General features: G+C 46.3%; 1 protein-coding gene across 2 annotated transcripts in view; it reads right to left on the reverse strand.

Annotated features, from left to right (window-relative positions):
- The window catches only part of LRP2 (LDL receptor related protein 2), a 516,831-nt gene that overhangs the window by 255,465 nt on the left and 234,912 nt on the right, over positions 1–26,454 (reverse strand). For both annotated transcript variants that reach the window (XM_069616158.1, XM_069616157.1), the window contains exons 26-28: positions 22,865–23,113; positions 14,602–14,813; positions 4,513–4,697 (exon numbers count right to left, since the gene is read on the reverse strand). In XM_069616158.1, coding sequence (XP_069472259.1) covers positions 4,513–4,697; positions 14,602–14,813; positions 22,865–23,113 — 646 coding nt within the window. The remainder of the gene's footprint in view (positions 1–4,512; positions 4,698–14,601; positions 14,814–22,864; positions 23,114–26,454) is intronic.

Genomic DNA, 26,454 nt, shown 5'->3' on the forward strand with positions numbered 1-26,454 from the left:
CAGATGGGGGCTCCACTGGTTGGTGGCAGTCAGCCCTACAGATAAGGGGCGTATCGAACACTTTTACTCCCTAGAAATGGGCAAACACTGCCAAAAAATAAAAAAAAGGCAGTAAAAATACTCCCAACAAAAAAACAGGCACGTAGAACCATGTGTCCCTTCTTTCAACCACAAAGATCCATGGATGTGTTTGGAGCAGTAGTGCACACAGTACCACAGGAAGAAACTACTATTATTACTGCCTGATATCGGAAGAAGTTAACATGTATCTTTTTAAGTACATGAATAACTAGGTGCAAAGAAATAATTATTCATTAAACATTTCAGTTTTCTAGTTAAAACTTATTTTTACTCGCTTATAAAATACTCTCATTGGGAATTCGACTTACATTTTTACTCTCGCAGAAATCATTTTACTCCCAATTTTAAAAAATAGAGATTAAAATACTCCCCCTTCCAAATCTTATATGGAGCTCTGGTGACAGTCTTTGAATTATTTCAGTGAAGCAGAGCCTCCTGTACCCCCTGGTGGCTCTACCGGGATCCCGTACATGCATTCAGTACAGAGTCCATTGTTCAGTCTTGTTTCTAAGAGAGAGTAAGTGCAATATGGATGTGGTCATATATAGTTCTGTCTACCGCCCGCTGCTATCGAGAGCAAAGGGCAGAGTAGCCAGAAGCATATATCTATCTTCCAAGGACTGTTTTGATGGTAAAGCTCTGCCTGGTATCTGCGAACACCAAATATCCACTCACCAAAGTGACTGAGGCAAAGTGATGGTTTCCTTTCGCTACTCTGGCCGAGGGGCGTTATAAGCCCCTGAGAGCCTAACCCTAGCAGGCTCTGCTGATGTATACCTGCATGGACAATACACGAGGAGGCAGAAGCACCGGACATCGAGAACACCAGCAACCGCCAAATCCCAAGGCCTGTGCTTGATATCCAGAGGAAAGAATCAAATACAAACACAAGTGACATTGGGACTCTGAAGAAGACAAAAGAAGATAAGAGAGGCACCAATCCATGCCCTAATATGTTTCCATCAACCTTTAGGAGAGAAATCAGAACTCAGTAAGTGTAATACATAGTGGTATATTTTAGGAAATATTGCTATATTGCTGCTGTTTTATACTTTCTTCAGACGTTGATTTCCCACCATCTCTGATATACTCTACAAAAACACACCTCTCTCAAAAAGGTGGGCACAGACAACCAATTAACCACGATCAGAACAGGCAGCGACCAAGCTTCACGACCGACAGAGAACGTAAACACTCTAATTGTCGGTCACCCAATTACAGCCAAGAAAATATCAATGTCCCCTTAGAATATAATATCCAATGCTCCAATTGAAGCCATTACTTTGCAATATATAAACAAATCATTATTGTTCATCCGATTTAACTGATACTCCCACCCAAGTATCGATAGCCTGTTGACATATCTTCCTTCGGCTGTACAACATGTCACTCTCCCTAATCTGCCCATCCATTTAATATATTCCCATTTAATATTCATCCCAATGCTGCTGCTCTGTCAGTAGGCCTTATTATTACTCTATCACTCCACTACCCTGACTATTGCCTCATGTCTCAACATAGTTGGCATAGTTTGGACAACTCCTTACAAAAAACAAAACTTTACTAGAAGAGTGACAAGAATACATACGCCTCACAAATTCGTCCATTCCTCCTCTTGCATCCACCGTTACCAAATTGCCCCCTTGATCCTTAAAATGCACCTGAACCAATACAATATTAGTGTTAAAACAGAAAGACAACAGTTACTAATCAAACCCCTACCTCAGTAACTTCCTGCTAGTTAATCTCGCCATGCCAACAGTCTCACCCACAAGTGAGACTAAGGGCCGAGTTTGTACAGCCTACTGACGCATCAGAAAAGGGGTGGGATGCAGAAGCAATAGTAAAGTGGTCCTATTCTACAGACGTACAGTCTCATGGGCTTACTCTAAAAGTGGCTAGGGTCCCTAGAGCCATACACTGGCTACTACCAGTGGTGTCCTACTGCTAATTGCAGACGGGCAAATAAGGGTTGCAGTAATTATAATTGCTCTTCTATAATGTGCTTTATACCGGTGACCAGTTTCTAAGCATGAGCCCAGGACTTGAACCTGTGTTGGTATGCGTTGTCTTGCTTCCAAGACAAACACGTTGCCCCTGAGCTATCCTCCCGGCCCAAGCAAGGGCATTGAGTCACCAACTTGTATCCTTGCAGCCCTGCAGAGAGCTGCATTGCAGTGGTCAGAGCTGAACAAGCTGAAGCAATTTGCAGGACGCGTTCTCCAGACCAAAAGACCCTCTCTCCTCCTCCAACTCCTCTGGCAGACGATAGAACCAATGCAGAGGGCGCATTTCTGCCCTAATGTAAAAGCAGTCCCTTAGACATCTTACGTGTGGTAGAGTGTATAGAGTATACGTATGAGGGCTGTCGGGCGCATCTGTTCCTCCAGTGGTGCGTCTGTGTAGGGGTGAGGAGGGGGAAGGAAAGATCTGCAAAGATACCATGCGCCAGGAGCATGAGTATTAAGAAGGCTCCATTCAAGCTCTACGTGGGAATAATTTGTGCAACACCTCTCGGTCTAGCAGACACATTGGGGCAGTGTGAACGCTTCTTTAAACACCCTTGACACGCCCTTGCTAAGCTTGGAACTTGCAGTCTTCTGGCTATGACAATCTGAATCTCCAAGGTGATTTTAACCTGGGGGGTCCACACCAAAGTCACCTTTTATGCTGATGGGACCCATCAAAGAATGGGTGGTCTTAGACTTAAAAGAGTGGGTATCAGAACTCATACTTCTTGGGAACATCAGATTTTCTTCAAAGATGCACGCGTCACCTCTGCACTGCTCCCAGTTTCACCAATGGTTTCCTCTGACCAAAGACTGCTGCAGTTCTCTCTGCCCTTTACAAAGCTCACAAACATCAACGTCAAGGTAAACAGTACAGGCCCCATTGCAAATGCAAATTGCCACCCGACTAGAAAAATGGCCCTCATCCCCCACATTTTAGAAGAGCTGTTGGACTGAGCACCAAACTCTAGTTTATCGATAAAACAATGATCACAGATTTTTAAATAAAGGTGCTTTGTTACTATGTACTAAAACAGAACAAATTGCATCATGCATGACACTGTTAATTGACTAGCCCATTCTTATTAAACATGTAACGTCACATGAAAATGAAGAAAAGCACCCAGAGCAACTGGCAAACTGTAATAAACCGCAAACTGTAATAACGATGCACCAGGGGAGACAAGAATACATCTTCTAAAATCAATTAGCATCCTCTGTGATGTTCTGGTCCAACCCAGTGCAAGAGAGTGCAGCTGTACTGACAGGTACAAGTCCACGTTCTCTCGCTTGCGCACTGGTTGTATGAGCATAGCTGCTGTATCCCCTCTGCTCTGGTCCTGCTCCCATTCACCCATTCCCCAACAAGCCAAACCAAACCCCTGACTTACTCTCACCTCCGCCCTGCATCGGCACTCTTCTCTCCGCCCTGGATCCCCAAATGGCCACCATGGAAAGTGAAAAGGTACTCTGTACCGTGCCCCTTTTCACTTCTCTCTTGGTGGCCATTATTCCTTGGGCAATGTTTCCCTTGTATGCAATGTAGTGCACTCCAGCCGATGTGGCAACAAAGGAAACATTTTAAAATATAAAACCAGGCATCATCACCACGAACCCAAGTCTTGGCATGCAGTGCTAGTGGTGATATAACTGGTGGCCGCGAGCGGACTCTGTCCCATAGAAATGATTGAACTTGCTTAGGCTTCCTGCCTCTCAAACCTTGTTCAAAGATAGTTAAAAAAAGGTTGCTCCAAAAGGAAGACATCTGAAAACTAACCTCATGAAATAACCTTCCAAACTTCTGACCAGAAATAGTAACTAGCCCAACAAAACAACCTTTGTGAGAAATATTCTGCCTGGGAACCAACAAGAGGGTGAACAGGGGGTCGGATACCCAAGACAGTGGATAATGGACCTGGGGAAGAATGGCACAGATGCCCTGGTTAACTCCCCTTGATCCTCGTCACTTGGCAGCGGAAAGTCACTAAAGAACCAGAAACACTAGTAGCCATGTAAGAAAAGTCCTCTCAGTTAAATCTTCCCAGAGTTTTTTCAAGCGTGGAGTTCCACCGACCAGGGATGAAGTTACAAGTAGGACAAGTGTATATCCTCGGGCAGGTTTAGCAGGCCTGATCCCTTAAGAGAACACACTACTCATTCCAGTCAAGGCCAACCCCAGAGTCACCACCGGCCTCTTACTGGCAGACGCACTAGGACACTGAAAAGGGTTTTCCTTCACTAGGTGAGTCGCTCATAGAATACAGGCTAAGTTGCCCATAGCTACGGCAGTTTAATGCCGCAGTCTGTGTGCTCTGGAGTCGAAGAGTTCATGGACATGGAGGGAAATGGACATTCGTTTGATACTGTAATACAATGGTTTTGATTGCAAATGAATTTCCACAAGAATAATAATATATCGTACTCGTTTCGGGGATCCAGTACCAGTCCTCTTGGGTGTGAGACATTTTCACTTATCAGGACAGTCCTGTGGCTTCCATCCAGTTTTGAGACTTCAATTGTTTCCAGAACGTAGTCTGTCCAGTAAAAATTCCGTCCTATCCAATCCACCGCGAGACTTTCAGTGACGGTGACACCGCTGTCGAACACCTGTTGGAAATAACAAAGAAATGGGTTATGTCTTGGGTGTACCGGCCTCACCGCTTGTCTTGCTGATAAGTAAACTTGGCAAAGTATTGCAAACTGCACCTGGGAGCATTTATCCTGCCTTCTAACCCAGCTATTTATTTGATTCAGCAACTGGGGTGTGACATCACAAAGGGTCCTAGCCAGCCAGACTGCTTAGACCGAGGGTCTCACCTCGTGGCATAAACCTGCAAACCAAGCTCTTAGATGGGTGATGGACCCTTCCCGATGCTGCTCGCCAACTACCTCCCTGAGCCACTCACCTCCAGAGCACTTCTCTGCACCGCCTCCTCAACCCCGTGCGTCAGCCACCACTTGCCTGATGGACTATGATTGCTGTCTCCATATCTTCTGCCTTCTTACCCCGAGGCGCCAAGGGTCTTTCCGTCTCTGGCAACCAACATCACTGGCACCTGCACGTGTCTCCTCGAATCCATTAAGCAGCCCACTGTACAGAGAGCCGCCATGAAAATGGTGAAGGGACTATGAGTACGCCATCATAACTGGTAGCTGCACCCTTTCCCACCTTCAGAGAAACCGCTCTTTTGGCACCCTGGAAAACATGCTGGGTGCTAATATGTGTAACTCACGCACAGGCCTGGTTACCTAGGTTGGAATTGCCCAGAGACCTTTCTGAATGCATTTTCTTCAATTGGGGCTTTAAGTTAGTATTCGGGCTGTTACCACCCTGGAAAGCTTACGTGTGTGGGTGTTATTGCTGGATTCATCATATCACTTTTAATGCTTGCCCTAATGCCAAAGGTGGCAGGATGTGGAAGAAACATAAAAGCAAACCAATAATTAGATTTTAGCACAGATGCAACAATAGCATTGATATAGACAGATGTGGATTTTATGGAGCTCAGAAAGAAAAGGATCCTCTCCTTGGATAAAAGCAGATGAACAGCCAAGGTCACAACACTGGTTAATGAAGTGTGCATCAGGAACATTGGGACTTTAATGTCAATTTCATCGTGAATGTTTTTCATTTTGTCAGCAAAACAAAGAGTTTATTTCAGCTAAACTGGTAGCTGAGAGGAACTTGGGAGAAGGTGGCATTACGGCACTGTCCGAACACAGAAAGGAGTTGACAGGGAGGGTTGAGGGCAGGTACAAGTGGAGAAATGGAAGGCGTGAGGTTATTTTAATTGGACTACATTGGCTTCAAGATAAAAAGCTTTGGCGAAGCCAATACTTTTGTCATTTTGTGCTGAGGTGGTCTCACAGAAGCACAGGAGCTGCTTGTACAAAAGTAAGCCTGCTGTATTCCAGTTACAGGTAAGCAGATAGCTGGTAGTAGGAACAGGACACAGGTACACAAGGAACACGTCCACCGGCCACCCTCTCTCACCTCAACTGTCATTCCTAGACCCATGCAGCAGGGAACTCTCATACGGCATTCTACCCATGGAACACTCATACATCACATCCATAAATAGCAGAGCAGAAGGGTAAAGGTAGATTACAACACATGTGCAGATGCTTATTGAATTTTACATTTGGGAGTGGGTGCGGAGTACTGATGTGGGATCGAGGTGTCATTGGAGATGTGCATGTGGTGTGGTGGTGTGGAAGTATGAAGTGGATTCATTTAGAGGTGTGGTGGTGTAGAATGGTGTGGGGTGGTGGGGGTGGAGTGGCATGGGGTGTGGGAGGTTAGGAGTGTGGAGGTGCAGTGAAATGGTGGTGTAGAGAGGTGGTTTGGAGTGGGGTGCGGAGGGGTTGTTGTGCGGTGTTGTGGTGCAGTGGTTTGTTAGTGTGCAGAGATGTGTTGTGGAGTGGTGATTTAGTGGTTGGGGTGTGGTGGTTAGAGTGTGGAGGTCTAGGTTTTTGGAGGAGTGTGGAAGTGTAGGCTTGTGGGAGTATGATGGTTGTTTGAGGTCTTTGGAATGGAGTGGTGAAGTGGAGTGGAGGTGTGTGGTGGTGCAGAGGTATGGGGGTATAGATGTGAAGGGGTGTAGGGGTTTGGTGGAGGATTTGGCAGAGAGGAAATGACTGGGTTAGAAGGTGAGTTCCAATACATTTTCCAGTCTCCAAGGAAATGAATCATAGTCTTGGCATCAGGCATAGTCTACTGAGCACAGTCTTAGATCAAGTGTTGCCCTTGCCACTTTACGCAGCTGACTCACAGGTTGTGCTGGAGACTTTCCAACCATATCTGGCCTTCTTTTGACACATTGTATTACCATGAAAGCATTCAATGGCAAACTTGCAATGTCACTGGAAATAGTTGATGAATAATGTAAAGGTTGTGACATTTCTGGAGAACAAAGACTTGCAATGTCGGAGCTACATTTTTGACCCTTCACAGGGGACACAAATCGGTATCATATATTCCATAACCTGAGCTTACTCAATTGGAATTTAGAACTATACAAATAATAGCCGTAAAACCCTTTTAAAGACACATCAATGATACAACATTCCCACCTACAAGAAAATGGCCCTCGTATTATAAGCAGAATAAGATGTCATTTTGTCTGAGCCTTCCTTTGTACAACCTGCTACGAACAATGCAATTATTAGAAGACTCAGCAACTCGGTTCGGGAGGAGGCCATTGGACAGTTTGCAGCAAGTATGTCTCATTCAGCCACAGTCTGAAATGGACAAAGACTATTCATATTTGTGATTGGAAGTGAGTAGGAACATTGTGTTCTTCACCCATTCTGCCGCTCCCTTGCCGTCAACTGATTCACTGTTTCCTGACCCTTCTTACTGCACGGGTTTTTGCACACCCCTGTGCCTGAAAGGGTTCTAAATGTTCACCTAAAGGTCATAGGGGCACACAGCATGTGTCAGTGTGCACAGGGTCTTAGGATGTATACATGCATCCTAAGAGCAAAGCAAGAGAAAAAGGTAGGAGAGGGGTTAGTATCACCACCCCCATCTCAGTGCACCTGTGGCCTTTGTCAAAATCATCTTAGCTCATCCTCAAACCTGGCCTTCACTGCAAGGTGGCGCATCCTGCAGGCACATGAAGCGGTGCACAGATTCACATTCTAAAACATGGCCAAATATCCTCGCAATTCCACATCATGAAGTGGATCAAACAGTTGACGATTGTTATTCCAGTAAATAATGTTAAACTTTAAGGGTGTTGTCTGTCTAGGGCTGCACATTGGATATCTGTGCGGGTTCCTTAGAACTTTGCTTACTATTAAGAAAGCATGACTTCGTACGGTGGGGTAACGTCCACAATGAGTGAAGGAGCAGTGCGGTATGGAAAGGCCACCACTGCTCTTGTAGAGAGGGCGCGCCACCAATAAACCTGGTGGGGGATGCTCTGTGTGACAGCAACCTCTTCTGCCTACAAGGTCAGGTGCCCTCTAGCCTCCTATTGTAGACAGGGTACCGCCCCAGATGGGGATCTGTATTTAACACTGCGTAACTGTCAAGTGCAGCATGGTGTGCAGATCAAATTCTTCTGAAGTCTGTTCACTTTCCGATCAAGTGTAGAGGCCACGATGAAGGCATTCCTAATGTAAGGGAAAGTAGTTCATTTAGCAGGCTGGCATATATTAGGACAGCTTTTGAATTAGCATGAGCAGAACATTTAAAAAAAACCACTGCGAAAGAGCAGAGGTCTGCAGCCCCTGGCTCTCCAGATGTTTTGGACTACAACTCCTATCAGCCATAACCAGCATGGTCAATGGTGAAAGATCATGAGAGCCATCATCCAAAGCATCCCGTGTCATAGAGGTTCTGTACTGAACATACATCCTCAAAGTGTTGTTTTATCAACTTACCACAAGGAGGCATCAGTTGCAGTGGCTGGATTTGGTGTGCTCTAGAAGCAGGAATCAGTGTGCATCCCTATCACTGCTAGGTGGCATGCAGACATAGATTAAAGTACTGTGCATGCAAGGGATGTTTTTAATCTAGTGCCAAGCATTACATTTAAGGCCCCTTCTTCGCATACTGCTCCCATTGTATTCAGCATAGTAGTATTCCGAAGTGTCTTGTGATGGGTTCACATGGGCATTACGTGAGCTTTTGGGTTTAGTGCCTGTACTGGAGAATGTAGCAATCACGCCTACTTAGGGGGGTACAGGGCCGGTAATGGCCCGCCAGCCTGAGGCTAGGTTAACAGCCCTGTATGGCCCAACTCAAAAGCAGTGATTGCTATTTGCACCCCAGTGTTTGTCGGGGGGGCGACAAGAGTTCAATTTTATTTTTTAACTGGAGATGGGCTCCGCGCAGATTGTGTAATCCCAGTCCCAAGTGGAAAAGAAAAGATGGTCTCTGCTACAGTAAACTTAGTCCCTGTTGTATTTCTATAACAGTCTGTGAAGGAGCGGTGGTGCTGGGAGCGCACAAAGGTAAGTGGATGGGAGTAGGGTTGGGAAAGGGGGCTTGGGGATGACTAGGGAGTGGAGGGTGCAGTGAGGGTGAGGGCAGCAGGGGTTGGCAGAGGCACTGGGGGAAGAATGGCAGGCACGCAGGGAAGGGGGTTGGGCGGCAGGAGAAAGGCGGGCGGTACACTGTGTTCTCACCTGTGTTTCCAACCACCTGATTGGCTGAGTGCCGTTCCACGAGTGCAAATTGAATATCTTCCCTTTCTTCTCCAATAGAAGATATAGATTTGCAGGAAAGCTGAAGTCTCTGTTCTTACCCAGAGTCAGAAGTACAAGAACGAAACGCTTGTGTGCAGGCGCGTAATAAATGCCATATCAGATCATATCAAAATTAAATGTAAAAACGCTCTGAAAGGAATGCCCTGCTATTTGATATTTCTACCAGTGCCTTGCTGGCTTTTCAGAGGAAAATAACCACCTTTCTATTTCACTAGCTGACGTGTTCATACGTCGATCGTGTTGTTATTAAAGCGCTTAGATACCTGTGTTGGCTGTTGGGACAAGACAACCCCCTCTGGATCACATCAAATCAAAGTTGCTTTAGACACGGTGTTCCTCGTAGAGCTAGGAGGGTGTTTTAGGTGCTGCTGAATTATGGATGTGGGTGCAACGTCGTGAATTGCTGGAATTGGGGTGTATGTCTAAGGATGGTTTCCAGACAAAAGTGCCGGAAATTCCCCCAGATTGCGCCAGGACCCAGGCCGATCTATAAAGCCAAATAGTCACATTGTGTGTTTGCTTTAATGACAAAATCCTTCATCAATGGAATGTCCGGGCAATGAAAAATCCCTGGGGTTTCTCGTGTCTGAGTTTCTCTTTATGGTGAGCACAGTAATGACATCGGGCATGGGGAAGAGAGTGAGTCCTGTCGGGTCTCTTATATCAAACTTGGTGCTAACGCTATCCGGAGGAAAGCAGCGTTTTGCACAGAGTAAAAGGAGAACACCTTTCAGCGTTGCATCCTGTGCAGCTTCCTGACTGATTGAGGATAGCCAACCATTAGCATATTTGGGGTCCAGTGTTCACCAAGCCAAAGTTGACAGAAGAGTTATACGAACAAACATGCCCATTTCCTATGAATCATACATGATCCGCTTACTCAGAAAATGTTCCTCCACTTTTCCTTCCGGCATGTGGGTGCAACATGGAAGCATGACATATCCATGCTGAGATTGTGTTCCGCACTTGAAAGCAGCCCATTGGTAGGTGTCTCTCTGAAGGGGATGCAGGAGGAGAGGTCATTTTTAAGATGGAGCCCAGAATCTTGACGACAGGGTTTATTGTTAATTTGAATAGATTCATGGATCATTGAGCCAGGCATTTTCTTTATTGGAAGCAAAATCCCATGAACTAACCCCCAGTCCCTCCACAAGAAGGTAACAGTTTTCACAAACTACAACAAAGAGGTACTGATGTTAACATAAGTTGTCAAACATAAGTTGTCTAACATTCGTTAAAACTGTAATATTTCTTATTTCTGCTTGAGACAATGAGACTACGACAGATGGTGATAGGAGCGCACCCTTGACGCAATCTTTGCCAATAAAAAAACTGATCTCAACTGCACCACCAATACAAATACTATGGAGCAATCACCTCATTATGCCATTCGTGATCCAACTACCATCAGATGCACACAAACAGCCCCAAAGGTTCCCCCCCGATCTGGAAAAGTAAGTGGAACACTGTCAAAAGCAGTAACTTAGAAGAACAACTAGAATCCTCAAAACCATTGATCACAACCTTAGCCGCATCTAACTTAGACGAAAAAGGAGACCTAATCCAGAAATGGATCGCCAAAATAATTGACACCATCTCCTCTGAAAAAACCCTCATCCCATCATAAAAGAAAGCATTGGCAAAATGGTTCGAGCCCCACCTCAATACAATGAAAAGAAACTAGAACAAGAATGGAGGAAAAAGGGAACCACACACTGTGCCCCCATCACTGCGACTTCCGAAAATGTCGACTTTTATTTTTATTTCGATCCCCTTTACACCACATATATATGTGGGGGTGTTAATGGTATATAATGCAAGTAGGAGGTATTCGAGGGGACTCCCACCCGCATATATATGTGGTGTAAAGGGGGTCAAAATAAAAAAAAGTTGTCCGTTTTGGGGTTGCAGTGATGGGGGTCGCAGTAATCGTATAGATCCAGGAAAAACTACGACCAAGCCAAAAGAATAATTTATCAAAAACAAATCCGGGCATACAAGAAGGAAACTATTCAAGCAAAAAGAAATACTATAACGACGGGATCACCAAATCCAACAACACTCAGAACTAACTATTCAACATCGTAAACGAGATGAGAAATCCCTTTTGATGCAATAACACACTGGTACCTTCGCAAAAATGATGCGATGATCTCACAGATCATTAAAACAACGACATACACCAGTTCAAACAAAATAGACTAATCAACCAAACTGTGCCCCCTCACCTACCTACCCCGGGACCACAGAACAGGTTAAAGAGTCTAGCCCAAATGTCAACATAAAAACTCCTCAGCCTGGTGAAAGAAAGCAACAAGGCAGGCTCCCCAATGGATCCCTGCCCACCTGACATCTATAAATCAATCCTTACACAGGGTACACCATCGGAACGCTACCTAAGCCTCTTCAACCTATCACTCTCAACAGGGAGAGTACCGCAAGCATTAACATCTGTCTACATCAAACCACTCCTAAAGAGGACACAACTGGTGATGTGGAAGACCTCTCAAACTACAGACTGATCTCAAACATTCCCTATACAGCAAAACTATTAGAGTCCTATGTCTTCGATCAAACACTGGAACACGTAGAAAATCAACAACTATTGGATCAGGCACAAGTTGGCTTTCAGACCCATGAGAGGGATGGAGACGGCACTTCTCTCTATATGGGACAACCTAAAGATCATCACAGACTCCAACATAAACTCGGCACTGATACTACTCAACCTCTCTGCAGCATTCGACAGTCAGCCATAACATCCTCATCAAGAGACTAAAAGAAATAGGGATCACCGACACGGCACTGCTCTGTAAATCTTTCCTGTCTGAAAGAACAGAAACAGTATGGATAAAACCATTCAAATCCACACTGCGGGACATCACCCGTGGAGTACCACAAGAATACTCGTTATCCCTGCTCCTCTTCAACATATATATGACGCCACTAATTAACCTCATCAAAAGATGCGGCTTTAATTGCTACAACTACGCAGATGACACCCGAATCATCTATAAAATATGTGATGAACAGGACTAGAACACAACGCTAACAGACTGTCTCAAAGAACTCTACCAATGGATGAACACAACCTCAAAATCAACCAAGGCTAGACGGAGATCATGATTACATCCCACAACCAAGGAAGCAACCAGTACATCCCATGGCCCAAAGAACTGAGAACATCACCCATACCATCCAAAGTTATCAAAGGCCTTGGAATCCTAATGGACAACAAGCTAACTTTAGAACCGCAAGTAAACGTAATAATCAAGAAATGCATCTTACATCTAAACACAGTAAAAAAGATTCTACCATTCCTCTCCTTCACGCACAAAACACAGGCCATCCTTTCCCTCATCATGTCCAGGATAGACTAAGCCAACAGCTTAAACCTCGGAATGCCGGATTATTTACTGAAGAAACTGCAAAGTATACAAAACACAGCTGCCAGACCACATCACTCAAGCGCTAAGGATGCTACATTGGCTCCCAGTCAAAAAACGAATCATCTTCAAAATGATGTACATAAAACACAGAGCAATCCACGGCCAAGGAGCAGATTTCATACGAAAGAAAATCACCATCTACCACCCGACTAGAACATTCAGATCCAACAACGACATCCACTAGAACCTAAACTATACACAAAGACAAAACTTAGTGGATCATCATTCTCTTGCTTAGCTAAAAAACTTTGGAACTCCCTCCTCAGAGAAAAACAAACGATGAAGGACCATCTAAAATTCAGAAAACGTATAAAAAAATCTGGCTCTTCAATTCCGAATGGAACGAAATGAATGAACAACACCCACACACCATGAAATGAACACACAACTAAAAAGGACTGGGGATTAGGCTGCACCGGAGTGGAGTGCAAGGAAGAAAAGAGGCGTCTGAATGGGAGGGAGACATAGGTGTACAAGTCCCCATATGTGGTCAAAGGGGAAACAGGGCAGAGAGAGTTATCAGGATAATGAATGGACCACAGGGCACAGAGAACACAATCCCCTTGAAGGAATCCCGTGGGGGGTGGAAATTGCTGCACACCAGAATGTACTACCGGGGAAGGGATATGGGCGGCACTTGGTCTGAACACTGGGGGGTAGAAAATGTACTGCCATTGAATAACCCTATTGAGGACCCACACTTCTACACATAACATGAGCGGTGATTGTAGCATGCCAGAATTTACCAGAGGTTAAGGGATATGGCCCACAGTCAGTCAGAACAGAGGGGGTAGGATAGGGTACTGCCACTAATTAACTACTAAGAAATGTATCCTTCTTCATAAACCTCTCAAACTCTGAACTAAACACAACCATACCTCTACAGCACAACAAACTGCACACACTTTACTACACTACAACAACTAAACAAACCACACAAAGGGCCTCATTACGAGCAGGGCGTTAAGGGGTTAACAGCGTTAGTAAAGGTGCCAGAGCCGTTAACCCCTTACCGCCCAATTACGAGGTCCACTCGCGGGACCTGCTCAGGATGCCTGGTTTTACCAGACGTCCTTAGCGGATCCCGCAAGTGGCCCAGCATGCTAACAACGGGCCCGTCATTAACGGGCCCGTTGTTGGCATGCTCCCCATTCCCATTGAGCCCTATGGAGGCTCAAATGGGAATAGGGATGGACCGGGTCTGGGGTCCCTGAATGGGGAAATACCAGGCCCTCCAAGGTCGGAATGGCCCGGTATTTCCCCATTCAGGGAAACCGGACCCGGGTTTGGGGGTAGCCATGCCCTTACTAAGGGCATGGCTACCTCCAAACTCGTAATGAGGCCCATAGCCTCGCCCAACAGCAAATGGCAGCTACCAACTGAAAAACACACCTACGCTCAGCAAACGGTGTAAACCAAACTGAAGCGGCCAACAGCACATCAGAGTTCTCTTACTCTTTTCTCCCGCTCAGTCTTACTAACTTACCCCCCAACTCCGCTATACAGATCTGCCAGAGTGCCAAGAAACCGGGCAGGTGGCAACAGTGTTCGGTATAAGAACCTTTAACATAACATAACATTTAGTCTCGGGAGGATAGCTCAGGGGCACCGTGCTCGACTTGGAAGTAAGACGACACAGAGCACCACAAGTTCGATCCCTGGGTCTGTGCTTCAAAACCTCTGGGTATTAAGCGCGTTATGAATATCACATCATATTTTTTACACCCCAGACTGCCCTGGTCATATGAAGCACAATATACATTCTTCGGAAGTAACAGTATTCTTTTAAAAATCATACTTCAAAGTAACAACATGAGCTCTGAAGAAACTTTGGTAAGACTTACTATCGCCCTGTCTGTTCCATTTTCATAAGCGCTCCAAATTTTATCTTGTGTGGTGTCAGACCAATAAATCCGATTGGTAACTGAATCAAAATCGATAGCCACTATGTTCCTTCCATTTCGGACTAATGCGTATATATTGTGCCCTTGCGTAGTGATATTGGCAGCAACAATTTGACTCCGGCTTGCCACCAACAGTTGGAAATTCTGTGAATCTGTAAAAGACATAGGAAAATAAATGCCTAAGAACGTGCACATGGACAGCACAACAAAACTGATATTTGGAAATGAAACAGCAAAATTTCTCGAATGATTTTTAGTAGCCGGCGCACGTTTAAATAAATGAAACAAACGGACCGATTGGTGCATTTAAGAGCCTTACCCTATTGTAAGCCCACACACGTTGTGGCGTGTCCCCTGCACCTGTCTTCCTTTTTCTTTTTCGCCACCATGCAATGGGAGAAGGGACTAGAAGCAGTCCCTTCTCCCTCTGCCCTGGGGGCCATTTTCGTTGTTTACCTTTTTAATCATGTACTTTAATGGCCGCCATGGAAAGGCAGAAGGGACTATGTGCAGTCCCTACTCCCATTCCATGGTGGCCCATTTTGTTTGTTTACTATGGCTGCCACGGAAAGAGAGAACGGACTACATTTCCCAGTCCGCGGAGAACAAAAACACCATTAGTACACCGGTCTAACGGGTCGGGGTATTAATGGCAATAAGCCCCTCGCTGGGTAGCCATTACCATGTCAGGTAATGCCAGCAGGGCCTTTGTTAACAGATAGAGTATTCTGAAATAACAATAAGGACATTTTTCAAGAGCTTGCTGAAAGAATGCCTGTTTATTTACTGCATTAGAATGCCTCAGTAAGAGATTTGCAGATTGTCAACCCAGATATGGACATGATTCTAGCTTTTTTGCCCAACCATCTTAAAAGAATACAGATCTTCGGAAATATTTCCAAAAATACACTTGTAAGATTTATAACTCATTTATAAAAATCCATCCATTTACATCCCTGTTTCGAGAATGTAAATTAATTGGTTAGGGTAGTGGATCGAACCGCTACTCTGGCATGTGAAATAATCCACAGGTATGTGAAAATATACTTTATATCCTCTTAAAGTTCTGCAACCATTGGTTAGACAGATGTTTTGGACCACAATTCCCATCAGACCCAACCAGCATATTCAATGATGAATGATCATGGTAATCTATGTCCAAAACACCTGGAGAGCCGGAGGGGACAGTCCCCTTTGTTAAAGGTAAGGTACTGATGCGGGTTATATGGAAGTAAATTGGGACCAGACAATATGGTCCTCATTCCGAGTTTGGCAGTAATCTGTTGCTAATTCCACTGAATTACTGCCAGAATCGATTACTGTTACCACCACTTTGTCCCATGGGCAAGTGATGGTAAGGAAGTGTTGGTCTCCATTTTTGGAGTCCATAGGACTACATGAGGTTTTTGGCAGAATCACTGCAAGCAGTAATGCTGCCACTCTAATTCTGATTTTGTTACCTTAAAGCAGAGGCTTTACCTCTAGCATTGTGAGATCAATCCTCTCTAAAGGACAAAAATTGGTATTTGGCGTTTCAGTAAAAACAGTGGTAATTCCGTTACCGCCAAACAAAAGTTCATGTTAATGTTGTTGTTAATGTTAAAGGATATTTGTACCGCGCACTATCACCACCGGAGTGGTCCCCTGGCGCTTTGGAGGCTCTGAAAAAAGGGAGAACGGGGGAGTGGGGGGGGGTGGTTAGTTAGTGGGAATAAGCTGGAAAAGTGCAAGAGAGCAGTGATGTGCTGTTGGCAGCCTATGGCCGGTGGGTCCATTGGCTGGGCTTGGGGTGTTTTACGGCGGGTAGTTGTCGTGTGCTGTTGTGCAAGTCTAGGGCCTCATTACAAGTGAGGCAGTAAGGGGTTAACGGCGCCGGTAAAGGTGCTAGCCCCGTTAACCCTGTACCACCTCATTACGAGGATCCCTTGCGGGACCCGCTCTGGACGTCTGGTCAGACCAGACGTCCTTTGCGGGTCCCGCAAGGGGACCAGAATACTAACAACGGGCCCGTCATTAACCCCCCCTATGGGGGGCTCAAATGGGAATGGGAATGGGAATGGCCCGGGTTCCCTGAATGGGGCAATACCGGGCCTTCCAAAGTCGGAATGGCCCGGTATTTCCCCATTCAGGGACCACGGACCCGGACCTGAGTTTGGAGGCAGCCATGCCCTTATTAAGTTCATGGCTGCCTCCAAACTCGTAATGAGGCCCTATGTGTGGTTTGTTTTGTTGTTGCAGTGTAGTGAAGTTTGTACTGATTGCTGTGTTTAGGCTTGTGGTTGTCTTTGGTTAGAGTTTGAGAGGTGTATGCAGAGGGATTGAAGTTGTTAATGGATTGGTTAGTTGACATTGCTGTCCTTGCAATTGTGTCTAGGTGTGAGGCCCACTATCATTCACTACTCCATCCAAGCGTGGCACCTGCCATCACTCACAGCTTCATCCAAATATAGCACATGGGAACACTCACAATCCAGTCCATGTCTCTATCTAGACGCAACGAGGGCTAACGTTAAGGATGACATTGAAGTGTGTCACATGCTAATATTCCTATTTCTAACTAGATGTGGCGAAAGCTAAAGTTGAGGATGATATCTAAGTGTGGCACATGCTAACATTCATATGTCTATCTAGATGCAACAGGGTTAAAGTTGAGGATGACATCTAAGTGTGGCACATGCTAACATTCACATCTCTATCTAAATGTGACGGACGTTAAAGTTAAGGGAATTACCGCCCCTTTTTTACTGCACCGCCAAACTTGTAATGAAGCCAATTATCTATGTGCGATCTTAAATCATGATCTTGCTTATTAGGCTCAACTGCAAAATTAAAAGCCACTGGGAATTTAGAGTCCCGAGGTTGACAGGTCATACCCATCACAAAAAGGTCATGGATTCATCTTCAGCCAGACATGTCTTGTTAGGATGCTGAATCTTAATTTATGGGTTCCATTGGAACAACCCAGGACTAAAATAATACTCAGCATCAGGAGAGAGCAAACTAAATGAATGGTAAGGAAGGCTACTCCTTTAATTCAGTTCTTATTCCAAAGGCTTCTATATTCCCTATTCAAACAATAATGCCACAAAATGTTCCTGGATTTCAACAATCCCATAAGTCCTGATCTCCCTGTCCTGAAATCCACAAGGGAAGGTTTTGGTTACTCACAGTATGGAAAGCCTTAATTGTCCCTTACACTTCTCGAAATCCCACAGCTGTTGTTCTCATCTCTTTTTCAACCTCCCAATGGAGTCTCGTTCCAAGGGTCACATGCTGTCAAGAGCAAAACCTGGATGATCAAAGCAATGAGGCGAGAGGTAACTAAGCATTGTCTCCAGGGTCTCTGAGTGTTAATTGGCCGGGCTCTCGGGAGAAGGGACTGGTACGACTAGCCCAAAGGGGTTTTTGACTAACACCCAATTCCCTTTCTGGTTCATTCCATGGGGACTATTTCCACTCCTCTGCTCTTCTTTCTTTGGGCCTTCCCTGCCCGCTGCATACTCGTACCTCATCCAGTCCACTCTGCCCGACCAGACTTGTAGAGTGCATGGGTTGCATTGCTTGCCGGGGTCGGTCTGCCCAGGCTCTGCTTCCCCTTCTCTCCCCTTCCCAAGGGTTTTCCCATCACCCGCTCGCCCAGCGTTTTGTCATCTCCTCTTTTCTCCCTATGACCCCTTCCTTTGGGGATCCATCCACTCCCCCCGTTGACTTCCTTTTTCCTTTCTTATGTTCCACTCTCCTCCTGATATTTCTCATTCTGCTCCGGAAATATCTCTTTCTGTGTTGTACCACCTCCTCCTCTTTGCGCACCACCCCCTCCTCTTTGCTCACCAGCTTCTCCTCTTTGCTCACTGCCTCATGCTCTGCATTCGTGGCCTCCTCCTGTTTGCTCTCTGCCACCACCCGTACTCTCACCACCCCCTCCTAGTCTATCACCACCTCTCCCCCTTCATCTTGTCCAATGGTGTATCACATCCTTTTCCTTCCAAGCGACTTCTCTTTTTCAATTCCCACCTACTTCCTCTTCTCCAGCCGCCTCGTAATCCACCTCCTCTTCTCCTTTTCTCTCGACTGTTTACCAAACCCTTCCCTCTTTACAGGAACCGTGCCACTCCACCTGAGACCGCCTCTCTTCCATCTCTAATAGGTGAGTTGTATATTTGTATGCTCCATTGGATTGGTAGATTTGAACTCACATGCAGCAGTCCACCTGTTCTGCAGGCCACTCCCCACGCACATAGCTCGAAGAAGCAAGCTGATATGAAGTGGGTGCCATCTTGCCTGCGGTCAGGTATGCATTCTAAGGACTCCATGGCGTTCACGAGTCTTGGACCTAAGAGCAAATGTGTCTACACTGAAGGATTGCAAACTTCCGCTAGGCGAGTGAGTAGTCCGTTGTTTCTCCCCGGGGGAGCATTGTCCCATGGCAGTGTCACCAGGATACTCCATCTGCATCAATGTTGGCTCATCTCACTCCAAGTTTGCACTCCAGTGCAAAGTCACTGGAAATTCACTTTGCACTGGAAAAAAATAATTTGCACCGCTCTGTGAATCAGGGTGTTTGTTGGCAGTGCAAAGTCCCTTTGCACCAGTGCAAAGTCGCTTTGCACTTTGCTAAAAATTCCATGAATCAGGCCCATAATATGTCTGGAGGCTTTGTCTACCACCACCAAAGGGAAGATCTAATTTAGGACTTTCTTTGAGGCACCTTTATTCACTACATTAAACCACACACTACAGAAAACCAAGACACAAACCACCCCGTACACACTCACACAAAACATTGCCACACCATTACAGACTAAAAAACAAACCCAGCAAACAGTGACCATTTTTCGGTACTGAAGCTACCAACAGCACATCATAGCTCTCTTGTGCACTCCCTCTCGACCCCACTAACTAACCCTCCCGAACCCTCATTCTTGTTCAGATCCGCCAGAGCGCCTTGAGACCACGAAAATGGCAGCAGCGCATGGAAGAAATCACAATAACGTAACATACAAACGTTCAAAAGGTCCAAGATTTAAGAACTGTGTAGCGTAATACATAGTTGCCTAAGCTATATAATGAATCTGATAAAGCAATGACCAAAGGTTTCAAGTTGTGTGTACTAAGCTGAAACGCAGGCTTTGTGCAATTTACATCTCACAAAACAAGTACAAGAGACAAAATGAAAGGGGGGAACTGGGTTATTTTTTAAAATGGGATTCTCAGGAAAGACAGTGGTTAGTCACGTGGGCAGGTGCGAGGAAAGTACCTTGCGGATAAAGAGGAAGTTTAGTGACAAAGGGGCACGCAGTGGAAATAGGGAGGAGAGAGCAATGGTTTATGGTTAAAATGTGGGGGTGAAGGGCTTAACAGTGACATGTGAAACTGAACACTTTGGAGTTCATATCAACAAAAGAAACTATGTATATTGATTGCAGATTTGTTAACGCGTTTGCTCGGTTTGGTCACACACACGCAAACACAGACGCGCTCGCGTGCGTCAATGAAGGTCGCATCTGGCGACAGCGCGGGAGGGGGAGTGGCAGTGAAGAGCAAAGGCATCTTTTCCCCCGTTTTGCTTCTAAATATAACCATTAAATTGTTTCGAGTTTGTATTGTGACCCACATCTCCTACGTGAAATACATGTGAAACAGAGTCGGTATTTGTTTGACCTCAGGTTTGTATCCGATGAAACGTTTCAGAGCTGGGATGTTGTCATTGTGCGCAGGGAAATAACTGCCGTGTCCAGACAATTCTTTTCTATGGGTCCTTTGTCAGCACGACAATATAACATTGATATCACATGCTCCTATATCAATGTTTGGATTATTTTGAACCTACAGGCTTCTTTCTTAGGAGATAAATGGGACCCTTTGGGAGGAGTTGTTAAAGTGCTGAAGATTTATCCCATTGAGTTCCTGGCTGAGTGCCAGCTGGTGCAGTGACCTGCCGCAGTGTGAGGGCAGTGAAGCAGTGCTGTACCTCACAGCCCACATGAGGAGCCATGCCCTGAAAGTAAGTGAAGCCAGGTGCACAGGGAAAGTGCAATTCGCTACATTTCGAAACAGACTGAGTTTTTGGTCAAATTAGTTGAAAATAGTGCAGCTGAAAGCATATACGCTTAGTAATAGTTATTAAAACTAGTGCAGTAACTCGTTAAGCTGTCCCACGTTGGGGACACAACTGGCCCACTCTGGCCCCAAGAAAACGGTCCGCAACTAGGACCATGGGCTGGCAATCGCCGTATCGGCTAGTCCGAGCCTGCCGGTGCATGCATGTCACGGCTAGCCTATGAGATGTGTGGGCCTTGGCACAGGAAGGCGATCGGTGACCGGAGCTGGAAAGAGATGCATAATGGGTGCAGAAAAGAAATGGAGCTCTTCCTGCATGGTTTCAATGAACAGGATTCCTAATACATTGTTGCGTATAAATGCCAGGGCTGCTAGAGAGCTTGGCGCTCAGCGGCAATAGTGTTTGGCTTAATTGGGCATCATTACACCGTGTGGATCACAAGCAGGTGAAACACTCTAGTGTTTCCTAGTATTGTACAGAAATAATAACAAGTCATGTCTCAACCTGTGGCACTGGTGGAAAATGTCCTTTAACGTGTTGCAGAAAAATAAAATCTGAGGTCATTCCGGGTAGAACCCTCAGACACAGGGAGTGAAAGTACTCAATACATAATTACACGACAACTCTTCAAAGGTTGATTAGATGGAGAGGCCAGATAGTGGAAACCATTCAGTACCATGAAGCTCAAGAAGCCTGGGAAGAGCAGTGTGGACCTTTAATGTGGCTTCCTGTTACCCTGACCCTGCTCGTACATGGGGAGCCGCGGGGGGCCGGAGGGGGTACATTTAAGATTCAGGAGCATTTGTTTATGGGGGATCTCAAAAGAAGGCACTGACAAAAGCACTGTGACAAACAGAGGCGGTGGGCAAGTGCTGGGAGCCAAGGCGGCAAGTGCCAGTGGGAAGAAGGGAGGAAGGGAGGATGAATGCAGTGGACAAAGAGGACCAGGTTAGGGCTAGTCCGAGGCAGGGAGCCGGAGGGCAAGTGCTGTCAGAGGATGCTAAAGGGAGTGGTAGAGGGGTGGTCTGGCCCCTATGTGACTCTGAAGGGACCAAGCCCCAGTTGCAGCAGCAGAAGGAAAGTTAGCACGGGAAGGGGAGAGGGAAGGAAGAGGAGAAAAGAAAGTCTTGAGAAGTTTCCGGAACTTAAGAAGATCCAGCTCAAGTCTGAGGGGGGCAGGGAGGCTGTTTCACAGGCAGAAACCTGCTGAGGAAAGGGATTTACCTCCCACTCTCTGCTTGGAGAAACGTTTGACCTGCAGAGAGTTGGAGCCAGAGGACCGAAGGACTCTGGCAGGGATGAATTTAGGGAGGGAAAGCTGGATGTAGGGAGGCCCCAGGCTCCAAATGGCCTTGTGGATGATGGAAAGGATCTTGAATTTGATCCTGGTAGTCAGCGGGAGTCAGTGGAGAGTATTTAGGCCTGAAGAGGTGCAATCCCTGGGCTTAAGGCCATGGATAAGTCTTGCAGTCCTATTCTGGATTAGTTGAAGGGGGCAAAGGGATGAAAAAGGGCAGATTGAAGAAGAGACTGTTGTAGTAGTCCAGCTTCGAGAGAACCAGGGTTTTAACGATGCTGAGCGTCTGGAGGAAGGTGAGGAAAGCTAGAATGACCCTGAGGAGGTGGAGCTGGAATTCAGTCTTTTTGACAAGGTCTATGATGTGTGGTGAGAGGAGTGAAAGATGATCCTAATGTTCATGTGTAGCCCGTTTATCTATTTTCACCTCAACGAGGCTCTCTGCATCATACGATTACAATGTCTGACTGAAAGGATTCTATGGAAACCACCTGACACATCCTCAATGTTGTATGTGCATAGGGGGAATAAGGGGAGATGACATATGTCAGTAACAAAACACCACACTACATCCTTGGGCACTCTCTGTGCTCAGTCAACAAAACCTACTCTGGATCCCTTGCCCTAGCTGCGGCTCAACAAGGGGGTCCAAGGACCCTCACTGTAGAATCCATAGTCTGCTATGGCACCTCCCACCTCCCTTTCAGAACACAACTCAAGACATACCAGTTTGACATGTCCCACGTAACCACTCCCTGGGCGCCATTTTGGCTTGTTCAGATGCACTCCACAAGGCCATGCATTCATTCCATGTCGGCACGCAGTGTTGTGCCGTTGCCACCCACCTTGGGCTTTACACGTCCTCCCGTTGGGCTCCAGGATGTAGCCATCGTCGCAGTGGCACCTGAAGGAGCCCCGCTCATTGATGCATTGCTGGCTGCAGGCGCCTGGAGGCTGGCACTCGTCAATGTCCACACAGGTCTTGGAATCGTTGGTGAGCTGGTACCCCACCGGGCAGGAGCACTGTGCCCCGAAAGGGCCTTGGATGCACGAGTGGGTGCAGCCGGCATTGTTGTCAGAGCAGCTTTCTTCATCTGGCGGGAAAAGGGAGGTCAGCATTATTGTTTGCTCTGATTATAGTTCTTTATTGGATCTATAATGCACTTTGTTACCCGACACTTGTTTCCCTTTATGATGCACACGCATTTGACATGGTTTTGGCGGCAGAATGTTCCCTTCCGAAAAAAGATGATGAACAAATGTTCTTTATCGAAGCAATGTGAACAGTTTCAGCACTTTACTAATTAATAGCCAAGCTATTTTCAAAGGCAAACTCCTTTACTGTCCGCTTACAGAATAGAAACCCAAATAGTGTCCAGACATTTCTCTATATACATAATTTATAACAATACATCAGGTTTTTGTCAGGCCTGATAAAACGGTATTCCAAGAAATAAAAATATCAAATGTTCAGTGTCTATCGCCCCCCTCCTGTTAGCCCCCCCACTCCCTGTATCTCCACTTCCCTCAATGTGACCTCCCCTCATAACTGATAAAGCGCCACGTTGCTTCCCCAAGGCATGTCCACGCTCTATAAATACTCTAATAATCATTTTTAATAAGCATTCAAGAGCTTTATAAAGTTGTGCGGTCGAGAAGATAGATGTGACATGCATAACAGAAGGGGCAGTAAGTGCCAAGGACGAGTATGCTCGTCCTTTTTGCATAGACTTGCATAATCGGAGATTCTGACGTTTCATGGGCAAGCCATACACGTCTTGCATTCCTTGAATGGCCCATGGAAAGGCTCTCCATTAACATGAGCCAGGGAAGTAGGTGGCTCCAGAATGAGGGTCCCTTGAAAGAGTACTGTGCAAGGCTACTCCATTTAGTGGAACCAATATCTTGGCTCTAAACGAAGGAACACTTCAACGGGTACCGTACAGAGAGAAGCCCGTTTAAGGGTGCTCCATTTAGAAGAACCAATGTATCGGAGCTCCAGAGTGAGGAGCCCTTAACTGGGCAGTCAGCAGCCTGTGGAAGAGTGCTCCATTTAGGGGAACCAATGGGCAGGTGCTCCAGAGTGAGGAGCACTTAAATGGAGGATCTATGGAGATGAGCCAGAGGAGGAGGGCTCCATTTAGGTGAAGCAATAGACAGAGCATGCGGAGTGAGAAGCCCCTAATTGGATACTCATCAGAGAAAGGCCAAGGGAAGAGAGCTCCATTTCCACATACCCATAAAATAGATGCTCCAGAGTGAGGAGTCCTTAAAGGGGTACTTACCAGCGAGGAGCCATTGAAAGAGTGCTCCATTTAGGAGAACCAATGGGCAGGTGCTCCAGAGTGAGGAGCAGTTAAACAGAAGCTCTATAGAGATGAGCTAGTGGAAGTGGGCTCCATTTAGAAGAACCAATGGACTGGTGCCCGGTAGTAAGGATCCCTCACATGGAAACTCCATAGTGGGGAACCCATGGAAGTGTGCTCCATTTAGATGAAGTCATGAAATAGGTTCTCCAGAGTGCGAAGCCCTTACATCAGTTCTCGAAAGAGAGGAACCCATGAACAAGTGCTCCATTTAGCGGAACTAGTGGACAGGTGCTCGGGAGTGTGGAGTCCTTCAATCAGTCCTCACCAGAGGGGAGCCCATGGAAGATGCTCTGGTTAGGGGAACCAATGGACAGTTGCTCTAGAGCAAGGACTCTTTAAACGGGCACCCATCGGAGAGGAATCTGTGAAAGCGTGCTCCGTTTAGAGGAGCTAATGGCTCTGTGCTCCATAGTGAAACGTTCTTAAACGGGTACTCACCAGAGAGGAGCCTGTGTAATTTAGGGCAACCATTGCACACATGCTCTATAGTGAGGGACCCTTAAATTAGTACTCTACAGAGAGGAGCTAATGGAACAGTTCTTCCAATAGAGGAACCAATTGACCGCTGCTCCAGCGTGAGGAGCCCTGAAATGGGAACTTCTCAGAGGGGAACCCATGGATCTGTGCTCCAGAGTGAAGAGCACTCATCAGAGAGGAACCTGTGGAACAGTGCTTCCATTAGAGGAACCAATGGACAGCTATTCCAGAGTTAGAATCCCTTAAATGTAACTTCACAAAGAGGAACCCACGGAAGAGGCATCCAGTGTGAGTGTCTGTTAAATGGGTACTACTCCATAGAGAGGGGCATATGGAAGACGAATCCATTTCGATATGTCAAAAGATCAATGCTCCAGAGTAAGGAGCCCTTAAATGAGTACTCATGAGAGAGGAGCCTGTGGAAAAGGGCTGCATTCAGGGGAACCTGTGGACTGATGGCTCAGAGTGGGGAGCATTTGGAACCTATAAAAGAGTGCTCCATTTCGGTGAACCAATGGACTGGTGCTCGAGACCAAAGAACCTGTGGATAGGTGCTTCACAGTGGGTGCCGACTCTGAAAGGTGTTCCACAAAGTACAGTCGATGAATGTCTGACCGATGCCAGCTCACACACAGGTGGGTGGGACACAGGGAATCACTTGTGGACGGATTCACCACAGAAAAGAGCCACGTGTACATTGTGCTATTATAAGCTACCCATTATGAGCTACAGAGGTACTCTACAGAGTACCGAGGAGAACCTTTTCAAAGGTGTTCTCTGCAGACAGCACTGGTGTAAGAGTGCTCCACATATCTAACTTAAAGTGCTCCAGGGAGATTTATCCACAAAGGGCACTTTGCAGATGTCCACCCATATAAGGGGTCAACAGTAATCCCACAAATAAAAGGGTACTTCACAGATATTCACTAGGGCAAGGGTGCTAGGCAGAAAGTACCTAATGGAAGGGTGCTTCACAGAAGAGTGATGCACCACAGAGATTATGGACAGGTCATGTACATATTGGAGACCCTGGACGGCTGCTCGTTTGAATGGGAGTGGCCATGGAATGGTACTCGTCCGCAAGCAGGGCATGGAAACGAGGCCCACAGAAAAAAGCGATGAATGGATCCCCAACAGAGAATTGCCCATTGGTGATGCTTCACAAAGACCCACTGGTGGAGTTGGCTATGGGCAGCTGCTCCAGAGAGAGGGTAACATGAATAGGGGGTAAGTGGTACACTGTGGAGTTCATAGAACAGCCTTCCGCAGACAAAAGCCTTTGAATGGCTGCTCCACAGAGGAGCATGACAATGGATCTCCCGAAAAGGGAAGTCCTTAGAAGGATGCTCCGAAGACAGGAGCATATGGAGGGGTGTGCCTGATAGAGAAACACATTTACAGACATATAACCCAGAGATTCCCGTGTACAGGCGGTCCCCTGACAATAACCTAAGGAATAACCGAGTCCATGGATGGGTGCTATACAGGAATGTTCCATGGCGAGGCGCCCATTCAAGAGTACTCCATAGAAAGAAGGCCATGCGCAGGGGCACCGCAGAGAGCAGTCATTGGAAGGTCTCAGAACAAGG

The sequence above is a fragment of the Ambystoma mexicanum genome, chromosome 9 (assembly GCF_040938575.1).
Source record: "Ambystoma mexicanum isolate Mex_15411 chromosome 9, UKY_AmexF1_1, whole genome shotgun sequence".
NCBI lineage: Eukaryota > Metazoa > Chordata > Amphibia > Caudata > Ambystomatidae > Ambystoma > Ambystoma mexicanum.